At 43.5% G+C, this 10980-nt stretch overlaps 2 protein-coding genes across 2 annotated transcripts in view; one reads left to right on the top strand and one right to left on the bottom strand.

The window, feature by feature from the left end:
• LOC104963667 (calcium/calmodulin-dependent protein kinase kinase 1-like) overlaps positions 1–10980 on the bottom strand; it is a 366751-nt gene that overhangs the window by 44994 nt on the left and 310777 nt on the right. The window lies entirely within an intron of this gene.
• LOC104963666 (steroid hormone receptor ERR2-like) lies at positions 1018–4822 on the top strand. Its single transcript, XM_010792279.1, has 3 exons — positions 1018–1063; positions 1172–1462; positions 4359–4822. The coding sequence occupies exons 1-3, from the start codon at positions 1018–1020 to the stop codon at positions 4601–4603; spliced, it is 582 nt and encodes a 193-aa protein (XP_010790581.1). The 3' UTR covers positions 4604–4822.

Below are 10980 nucleotides of genomic sequence, written 5' to 3'. Positions count from 1 at the left end.
TGCATGTCTCCTCTCGCCCTCCCTACTCATTTCATCTGTAGGTGGGGGGGGGGGGGTGTGGCAGCAGATACACATCAGGCTGGTGGCTGCACCCCCAGTGAGATCATTTATATTTAAGAGAAAACTTGGGGAATAGGTGCGGTGAAGCCCTGGTCAATACTGTAATCTATCGCCTCTTAATCACACTGTGGCAGGTAGCGTGGCAACAGCAACTTGTAAAAGCAATCATATTAATCAGGGGCGGAGCTGAAGAGCCTAATATGCTGTCAGAATGAGCCGCCTGCAGGCAGGAGGGGAGATGGGCGATGGAGGGGAGAGAGCGCAGGGTTTATTGACAGCTGAAGGGAAGTACGAAGGAAAAAGGGATGAGATGGTTATCTGGCTATCTGCTCCTCACTCTCTCTTCCTTTCTCTTTTTGCCCGTTTTAATTTGTTTGAGTTTCTCACAGCTCATCTTTCGGGGATCTGGCCGTTGTATTTAATGTTCTATTCTGAGCATATGTAGAGGTGTTGAAGGGGAAATGACAGTGGTTTGATGCGGCCGAGCCAATTTCAGCTCATCCAGCTGCCGTTGGAGAATGAGGCTCTGGGTTTAAAGCAGGTCTTCAGGTCGGGCTTGAACCATGTGACCCCTGTGCTCTGGGTATGTGTGTTTACTTCTACGTGTATGGATTTATGTGCATACGTATGGGTGTCATGATCCGCGGGTGCACATGTGTCAGTTTTGTTTTCCTCGTTGACACAAGTTTGTGTGTCTGTCCCCCTCGACACCTCCTCCTGCGACACAGTGCATGTCATGTCCTCAACCCCTCCAATGAGAATGTGTCTCAGTGCTAATCCCCCACACACCAATAGAGGTGTGACAGGATACAAGGGGTAACCACCTGGCTTTGTGTCTCCTGGACCTTTGCACCGATTTACTGTTCTCACTTACAGTAAAGCCCTCTCAAGTGCTCTGACACCGGCTTCAAAGAGGACCTTCCACCGTGCATTTAAAATTAAACACCGCTCGCTAACATGTGCCTCGGCATGTACTCCAAGCTACCAGGGCTTGACAAGTCGTGTTTGGTTTACTGATCAAGTGTCAACTTTTACTTTGAAATACTTTCTTCCAACTCTCCTATGAAAAAGGACTTGTATTTCCCATGATGTCCTCCTGTCCCTCATACAGTTTCCTTCTCCGTCCCTCCAGGCTTCTCCTCCCTCTCTCTGGGAGACCAGATGAGTTTGCTGCAGAGCGCCTGGATGGAGATCCTCATCCTCAGCATCGTGTTCCGCTCGCTGCCGTACGAGGACGAGCTGGTGTACGCGGAGGACTACATCATGGACGAGGAGCACTCGCGGCTGACGGGGCTGCTCGACCTCTACGTCTCCATCCTGCAGCTCGTGCGCAAATACAAGAAGCTCAAAGTGGAGAAGGAGGAGTTTGTCACCCTCAAGGCAATCGCTCTCGCCAACTCAGGTGAGGGGCCTTCTGCGCGCTCACACACCCACTTAGGTGTCAGGATTTTTCTTTGAATTAAAACTACGTTTGAAACAAGCATTACCAAAATGAGTGGGTGATCTTAATAAAAAGAGGTATTATTTGTTCAATTGAATTTATAAAGCACTTGCATTATAAGAAAAAGTATTTGAAAGCATGATAGTAAATCATAATAACAAAATAATTGTTTTAAAATATGAAATCATCTTACAACCATATGCTCAATATAAATAAATGTGTTTATAATGTATAACATTCACAAATTAGAATTACTTTTAGAGGATTAACATCATTTTTGTTTTAAAAATATCTTATTATTCCTGCTTAATTTGTTTTAATCACATTGCAAAAGCATTATTGCCTTAGGTTGAATATAACACAAAACTGGGGAAGAATAACATTTTGTAGATTTTCTTTATCTGAAAATAAAGATAAATGCAAATAAATAAATGAAAACGCTTACTCTGAAATAACAGTATAATTAATATGCATGTGTATGATTTTCTAACCGATATCTAATAATAACTTAATAACATCTAGCCTCATGCATTCACATTTTTCCTGACTGGACCTTTGAGTAATGCACACTCAGTGTAATATCCAGGAACCCTAAAGTATTGTCTGACACAGATTCAGAAATGACATTTCTTAGTTTTTCAGGAGTTTTTCAGGGTAACCTTTAGTTTAGAGCGTGAGATGGAGAGATGGAGAGCAGATAAGGGCATTGTATGGGAAAGAGGGATGGAGAAGGGATTTTTTTTTAATTGAACACCTTCCGTGTTGTGGTATTTCACGAGCACTCCCTCGCCCCTCTCTTTTTCTATCTCCATAACAGTAGCTGCAGGGCACAGCAGCCACGGGAGATACATTTAGCATTTCATTAGGAGCACAGGGGCTGTCAATAAAATGTGTTAAGTCGAATGGAATGAGTATCAGGCAGTGATGGGTCTCGTTTGTTCGAATGCGAGGACGGCACAACGCTATTGACAGGCTCCTTTTGAGGAGGCAGGACCTGTCCCGCTCTGATCAATGCACGCTGGGTCACCGGGCCGCTTCCCCTTGTTTTGTCCGGGGCTGAAAAATGAAAATGCTGATGGTGAGCCTTTGCTTTCAGACAGAGCTTTAGTCGGGAGGAGGAGGAGGAGGGTGTCCCGAATGTTAGAACAAGGTCTCTGGGAGATCGCTCTCCCGGGAGCCCCCCTGCTCCGACAGCTGTGAAAATTCATAGCGATTGATTTTGTAATTAGCAGTTTATCAATCGGATCGACGTGGGCTCACTGATGGATTGCGAGGAAATTGTTTCTTCAAAGTTTTTTTTTTTTTTTAAGTCTGCCCCTCCTCCAAGGCTTACAGGCTGCATGTCTCCTGCCCATCTGTTGAGATGTCTCTATCACTCTTTTTATTTTCTCCTTTTTATTTCCCCCTCGCTGCAAAACATTCAATTATAATAGGTTCAAATCAGGTTTATTGCTTAAACGTGTTTGTGCATGTGGAAAATAGAGTTTGATTTGTAAAAAATGCAGCTTGTTAGGTTGTGAATCCAGCCTCTGTGACAGGAACAAGAGATAATTATGTCACACCACATCCTCATCGGAGATTTTTTTTTTCTTTTTTGCCTTTTGTTCTTCCAGCTTCCCCCCACCCTCCCCTCCCCTCCCGCATTCACTTTACAAAACGACCTACTTCATTTTACCACTGTGGATTTGAAAACCGTCAGGGTGAGAAATGTCTCAAGGTCTTGGGAATACAGTTGTTCCAGTCAATGAATTTGGGGCGAAGTCTGAAATCTGTTTTGCGTTTTTATTGTCCCGTGTGGTAAAATATGCACCGCCAAGGTGAGACGAGTCAGGCAGCCAATGACATGCCGCCACCAGAGTGCCAGACACCGGTTAACCAGTGAGAGAAAGTGCGACCCCTGACTGTCCCTGAGAGAGGCTGCGAGATAGAAAGACAAAGGCGAGAATGAGAGGAGAGCTGTAACATGATGTACAGTAGGATCAGTAAAAAACGGTGGCAGTGTAGCGAAACGTTATAGGAGCAAAGAACACCGGAGAGAAGCCAGACTGAAACTGTAGACCGCTCTAAAACTGGCCTCGAGGTGAGGGGGTTCTGGGCCTGTCTAAATATCAGAGGCACAGTCTTTGTTCAGTAGAAGCTAGACATAATATAGACAAATAAGAAATAAGCATCTACAGGGAAACAAATATTTGCAATTTCTTCAGTGCTATATTTAGACGGCTGGTTTTGTTCTTGCATCTAGCTGCGAAACAAACCCATTAGTATTTGTTTTCCCTCTACTCTGATGGTCCGAAACTCCTTTGAGGGAAAGGAAAGGAAATTAATTGAAAGGAAGTGTTGCATTCATCTCACGCTTGTTTATAGCGTCCAATTCTCTAATGGAGCCCCTTTCTTTTCCTTGTTGTTTTTTGTCCGTAAACAATCTGTCCTTTGGAACAGTGAGGTGTTTAATGTGTACTCGCTCAGAACAGATTGGGTGCTATTCATGCCATTGTTACTGCAGGATAACATTGATTTTCAGTCTCGCTGGTCAAGGGCCGTATGAATATCCCACCCAGTCCTCCCAAGACTAAATAAAGAAATAAAGCAGATGTTGTTAAATTCTTTTTTATGATCTATTCTTTATCTTGTCACGGTGTGAGTTATACTGATAATGTGTTCCCTACCTTACTGCTTCGGACAGAGCAGTAAAGATCAATCATGAGATTTAATTTTTTGAAAAATCCATTTACTATCATTCTTTTTATATTACCAGTGTCTCCAAGTGCAAACAACACTACAAGTTACTTTTCTCCTCTTGTCAAATTTCAAAAAATGCCATCAATCTTCATGCTCCTTTCTCTTCTTGTCCCGTCAGACTCCATGCACATAGAGGACATGGAGGCGGTGCAGAAGCTGCAGGACGCCCTGCACGAGGCCCTGCAGGACTACGAGGGAGCCCAGCACCCGGAGGACCCTCGGCGGGCCGGCAAACTGCTCATGACCCTCCCTCTGCTGCGGCAGACGGCCACCAAGGCGGTGCAGCACTTTTACAGCATCAAGGTGCAGGGGAAGGTGCCCATGCACAAACTGTTCCTGGAGATGCTGGAGGCCAAGGTCTGATCGGAGGCCAAGGTCTGATCGGAGGGAGGCTGGTGGGCCACGGCGACAGCAGAGGGCTGCGTTAGCGATACAGAAAGTGACTTGAACCAAGGCTGAGGGTCCCCAGGAGAAGGAGACCCCCACTGACTGTGCTCAGCAGCAGAGAGACTGACCTTCTCTCATCCCTCCCCCTGGAACCCTGGGACACTAAAGAAAAAAAATGCAAAACTTGGTTATTAGTATAAATATAAAAATGATGCAGATTAATTTAAAATATATAAGAAATACTATGTACAGTAATACTTTTTGTTGGTTTTTGTTAATTGTCAGTGGTCATGCTGTATATGATGAAGGACCCCTCTGCCCCTCAGCATCTTCAGAATAAGTAGTTGCCAGTTCTTGAGAGCAAGAAGATTCTCTTTCCGGAGAATTAAAAGTTCCTTAAGTTGATCTGAAGACAGCGGAGGTGTCATCAACCATAAACAGACTCACTTGTCTCAGTTGTGATTTTTTTTCCTGGACTTGACCAGGACGTGTATATATTTATTAATGGAAGACTGAGTGTACAGTTTAAAGTCTGGTGAACTTGGTGGCCATTTTCTCTAGTTCTCCTGGGATTAAAAAAAAAAGAATTAAAATGGTTACCTAAATGTGAACTCTTATCAGTTTAAATGTCCTTGGATATACCTCTCCAGAGCTGTGTGATCTTTGTGGATCTGTCTCATACTGGAAGACTTGCTGGTCCCATGTTTAACCGAAATAGCATAGGCAGGTACAATTAGTCGTCTTATTCTGTATTAACTCAGCAATAAAGGGAGCTGTGGAGAAGTCAGGCTTAACCTCCTATCTTTCATGTGTTCACGTGCTTTTCAATGCTGCTGTTCCTATACCATGCCTGTGTATCTCAGTCCCACCAGTGGGACACACCGCTGCACACTAGTGTTTCTCCTACCCTTGTAGCGGCTTGTGTCACGTAACCCATTGAACCCCAAATTTGGTCATTGTTTAAGCCCATGGAAATTGCCACTTGGCATGCAAATAGATGACCTGATTCGGGCTAGGTGAAAGATGATCAGCGTGTTTGGTGTGGCAGTATCAAAGGATTTATGCCGAGTGGCAGAAGTCCAGGAGATTCCTTGTTCAAACAATCAGAGGCCCATATGTCAACCGCTCTATTTTGGGCCCCTTTAAGCCTGTGGCAGAGTCATCCCACACACAGGGAGCAAGGTGCCCAGCATCTGCTCTCACCATTTTAGACACCTCTCGTCTTTTAATAGCTGTGCCTGCATTTATAGAGCTCCGACCAAACAGAGGTAAATGGCAGGTGCAGAGCGGGAGTGGTTGCACTTCACACTGGGTTTATTTTAACCCCAGCGGGAGGTTGTTGTCTGCGCGGCCGTACTGTAGACACACTTCTTCTTGACCTCATGTTGACACACCAGCCAGTGCAGAGTAACACTCCTCCACCCGGCCAAGAGGCAGGCAGGCATCTGCGAGGAGACGTCCGGATGCCTGAGCACGCACATGTGAATAGCTATGTAAGAAAACAAAGTGTCAGCACGCTCCTAAGGGTAACAGCAACCCAACAGTGTGTCAGTACAAGGTGTGATCCGCAGTGGGGGGGAGATCTGGGCCTCCCTTCTCCCTGTGTTTAGTCCGTTCCACTGGGTGTGAGTAATGCTGGAGTCCAGTCCAGCAGGGCCATGCCTCTCGTCTCAATATGAGAGAGAATGTGCTGGAGGTGAATGCTTATACTACTGAAGGATTTTATGTGATGTGATAAATTGTGGCACTGTCACAATAATATGATACTGTGATCAAAGGAATCCCTGACATTGCAGTAGGGTAGAGTTGCCGCCATGCTTGCGATATCAATGGCCAGCACTGATCTAGTGGCCGGCATGCCTTTTATATAGCAGCCTGATTGGCCACGTAATGCAGGAAGAAGACCCACTCCAGCACCCAATCACCCCAACTTGAACCAGCTGCTGTCCAGCTCAAAAGCTCCACAGTAGAGGGTGGCAATATAACCCGAGTTATTTTACTGTTGTGCAATGCACCAGGGACCAATTCTGACTGGAACCATGCTAAAAGCATGCTTTTACTTGGACTCTGCAGAATCTGTTCGTTATTAAGTGACATATTCTAAATCCCTCGGATCAGAAACATGTAAACTGTACAGCAGAAGAACTATATTTGCTCCACTGATAAAATACTTTTGTGCTTGTTTCAATAAAAGTGCAATATAAATGAAAACTTTTGCAGAAAATCTTTACAACTAGAATTTTGTAGTGGCCCAAGATGATCAGCCAAAAGAATAATTTTAACGGGAGTTCTCTCATCTCCCTTTCTTTCTTTTTACCTTGCAATATGGCACTGTGTTAAGTAAAAAAAGAACATGTCTTACATTACAAACTGTGTCTAAGTGTGTAAATATATCAGCGTCAGTACAGTAGGTTGCCGAAATACCATTGAAAATAAAGTATGCAGCGCTCTGCTGACTACTACCTCATTATCGTATTGTCAATATTTCTCTGATTCAACACTCACACGTCTGTGACATAACTGAGCCACCCATGTTTCCATCCAAAACCTGTTCCCCTCAGTGCTCCTGCCAAAATATTTGTAATGTATTTACTGATCTTCTTTTCCCACTCATTCTTCATAGATCTGTTTGTAAAGGTAAAGCATGCTTCACGTTGACCACACAACTTGGCCATCAGTGGGTTTGACACCCATGTTGGCTACTAAGCGGGTATGTGTTTTTATGTGTCAGAATTGGTCCCTTGATGACAAATTGCAGACAGGGGCAGGGGACTGATTTCCTGCTTCCGTGCTTTGAGTATTTATGGTGTGAAATATATCATTTGGCAATGATGTACATTGATATCTCTGATCGTTGAATCACCAATATCTGTGTAACTTTTACGTTTTGATTTTCAAAAAGGTAAAAGGATAAATGAATTAAATACTACCTGAACTCTGTGATTTTTTTTGTGTTTGGACTTAAAAACAAGTTTTAAAGCCAGCTACTAAAATGAAAAGTTATTTCAAACCGATTCAACCAGTACAAGCAAACAATGTTTAAGCTAACAGTAGATACAAGCAATGTTTCAAATGCTAATTGGCACATAAGGCTGATTGGAACGGCATTCGTTTTGAAAGTATTTGGTCACCAACCAAATAATTGGACGCGTTGAAATGTTTACATGATGAGAGTGCTAGAAGGAAGTTTAAGGAAGCTTTCTGTTATTACAGAATGAATGTCTGTAGCAAACCAAATGTCCTGGCAATTCATCAAAAATGATTTAGACATAAAAAAAACACAAAATGTCAACTTCATAGTGGCAGTGGAGAAAGTCAGAGGATAAATCATCTGGTAAACATGAATGTCTACAAAACATATCCTTTACATTTATTTCAACTGACAAGTGAACATTTTACCTGCTTATGGAGCTCCAGGAAAAGGCAAGGATCACCATTCACGCCATTTTGACACATTGTCTGGGTACCATGTATAACATTTCAAGGAAATCCATTTTATTGCTTTTGAGATATTCCTTTCTGGACCAGAGTGATGGACCAACAGCTAAATACACCTATATTATCATCTCTTGGCATTACATTATTTACCGTATAAGTAAATAGGAGAACGTTTACTATAACTATGAGCAACCTTTACTCTAACCCTTCCCTCGGCTTAGCATATTTATATGGCCATTCCCAAACACACAACACAGGGAGTTTAGCAATGAGAAAGAACAAAGAGCAGACCAGTGCTCCCAACAGACCCCAGATGGGTGGTAGTAAGAGGCACGCCAGTGGAAGATTCATGAAGGCCTCCAACCATCCAGCCACCCCCCCCCCCCAGCTACTGCAGGTCCAGGAGCTGTTGAAAATGGATCCGTCACAGGAAACAGGCAGACAGACACGCTGGTGGAGGTGGGGGAGAAGCGAGGGGCTGTAGCTCCATTATTTCAGGAAGCTGATATTCCAGGGAGTTAAAGTATTCCCTTCTCTATATAATTATAAGAGCCAATTTCCCTTTTTGAAATAATGTCTTGCTAACCAATTAATTGTAATAATCCTCTTTGTGGAAACAATGGCATCACAAGACAAGATGACTGGAGGATGAAAAGGGGAGGAAAAAAGAGGTCCCACACAAATAACATGTAGAGCACGGTCTGTGTGTTTTTAAAAGTAAAGTGCGACTCGTTTCCATTCAAATCCTCCATTTGGACCAGATATTGCCATCAATACGTTTCCCACAGATACAGTAGCAAGGCAATCATTTACCTCCATTGGCAGGTCAAAACACCTTTCATTAGAGTTACGAGGCATCTCATCAAGATGCGGCCCCTCGCGCAGCTGTATGACTGCTGTGTATTGCTTAAGTGTGTTTCATTATTCCCAAAGCAACGTTGATGATGGTGAGGGAAAGGATTACACGTCAGGGTGAGTGATTGGGTTTGAACAGAGCTGCTGCATACACTTTGTATCAACCCAGGGCTCAAATTACACTTAGGTTGAAAACGGAGCACGCAAAAGCCCAGGAGAGCTTGTGGCACAGAAATGAAGAGTGGGCCACCATCTCTCTCTCTCTCTCTCTCTCTCTCTTTCTCCCTTACACACAAACTTTTCATCTCTTTCCTTTGTCAAATTTTCTTTGGACCCCTCCTCCTTTTGCCTCCCCCTCCCCGCGCCCTCCTCCTTGTTTTTGAGGCACAACCATCCTTTATGGGCATTCTTATTGTTCCACTGATTCCGTTATGTGTATTTATTGCTCCATTTGTGAAATTGAAGGCACCGGCCGACAAGCCTATTACTATTCAATAACAGGAGCTGGGCATTTTCACAACCGTGGGCTATCAATGTCCCAGACAGAAACATTACGTCACATCAATTTAAAAAAAACGACAGATTGCTATATTGTTGTTGTGTGTATTATATTGGAGGGGAAATTTCACCCGTGTCCACAGAGAACACTGCGAGTGCCAGCAGTCAACAACGAGTCCCATCTTCAACAAAAGGACAATGCAACCGGCTCAAGAGTAGATCTATTTCCTAATAGATCCTGGTTACTGCCGTCCTGTACCTGTCCCAGTGGCGGTATCGGAGCCATGCATCCTCACACCTTTGACCCTGCCCAAGACTCTCTTTGGCTGATCAATATGCTGTCAAAGTGCCTAGCAGGCACACAGGCCGGGGCCATCTGAGATTTCGCCCTCTCATTGTCCATCTTCACTGTTTTAAGTGCATTTATCAGGTTACACGCCTGCTCTGCTGACCACTTAAAGCACGACTGAGCTGCTGTCCTAAAAAAAACAAGTGGCTACAGTAGAGCTTTGTTCCAGTTTGTCAAATGACTATGGTTACATTTTTTATCAGACCATTACACAATCACACATTGAAAGACAAGACTTCTGGTGTAGATTAAACACCCACTTTTTATATTGTCAAACTAAAAAAAGGATTCAATGAGACAATCCTGGGCCAAACTGTGGTACTGGTCCTTCAAAAGAGTTGATTCAGCTGATATGAAATGAAGCAAACCCAACAAGCACACCACACAGGATGGCTGAGAGGGTGAGACCGCACAACACTGCAGAGAAAATACTCCTTTTAGCTAAAATAACTTATTCCATTACACTTGAACATTGTAAGAACAGAAGCACTGTGAGAAAGCTGGTAACCCCACACACACACACACACACACACACACACACACACACACACACACACACACACACACACAATAACTGCATGTGAAGGGTTTTCTTCCTTCATTCCAGATTTATTTGCCCAACTGTATCTTTATCTGTGCTGCTCACTGATATGAAGCGATGGGGGGGTAGCAGAAATATTTCCAACTATCAGCTGAATGTATCTCCCTCCACCCAAGGAAAACACTGCTGTAGGATGTTGGGGGGCCTCTTCTTCCCCTACTGTTTTATTGCCTCTGCCATGTATTCACGCGTTCTTATGGGCTTTTCCAATTTAACCACTGGTTTGGAAATAATGAAGGTAGATAAGGAACATTGATAAGCATGGATACGTCCATCAAATGGAGAAAAACTCACACAGGGTGCTGTGTGTGTGCTCACTTCACAGGCGTTTAACACAATTACCCTGTCATTACGGGGGGTCGGGCCTGCGTTTTGAATTATATTAAGACATTTGCTTCATCTAAGTGTACAGGTGTGATTGCTCATATTTTCTGGGCATGTTTGGATCTTTAAAATCAGAACACAGATAATACAATATTTTTAATATCTGATATTTCGTTAGATTTGCTATTTTACATGATTAATTTTCCTTGTTTTTTCTTGCTAATCTTACTAGTCTAAAACATGAATGAGCCGTGATTTAACCAGAAATACACTTTGTCACATGTCATT

This window comes from Notothenia coriiceps, unplaced genomic scaffold (assembly GCF_000735185.1).
Source record: "Notothenia coriiceps isolate Sejong01 unplaced genomic scaffold, NC01 NC01_scaffold00036396, whole genome shotgun sequence".
In the NCBI taxonomy this organism is placed as follows: domain Eukaryota; kingdom Metazoa; phylum Chordata; class Actinopteri; order Perciformes; family Nototheniidae; genus Notothenia; species Notothenia coriiceps.
Note: the sequence above shows the minus strand (reverse complement) of the source record. Positions and strands in the feature narration are given on the sequence as shown.

Bases quoted from the DNA above. Each gene is read 5' to 3' on its own strand.
- LOC104963666 (XM_010792279.1), top strand. From the start codon at position 1,018: ATGTGCCTCGGCATGTACTCCAAGCTACCAGGGCTTGACAAGTCGT. The intron at 1,064-1,171 runs GTTTGGTTTACT...TCCCTCATACAG, and splicing joins ACCAGGGCTTGACAAGTCGT to TTTCCTTCTCCGTCCCTCCA. The intron at 1,463-4,358 runs GTGAGGGGCCTT...TTGTCCCGTCAG, and splicing joins AATCGCTCTCGCCAACTCAG to ACTCCATGCACATAGAGGAC.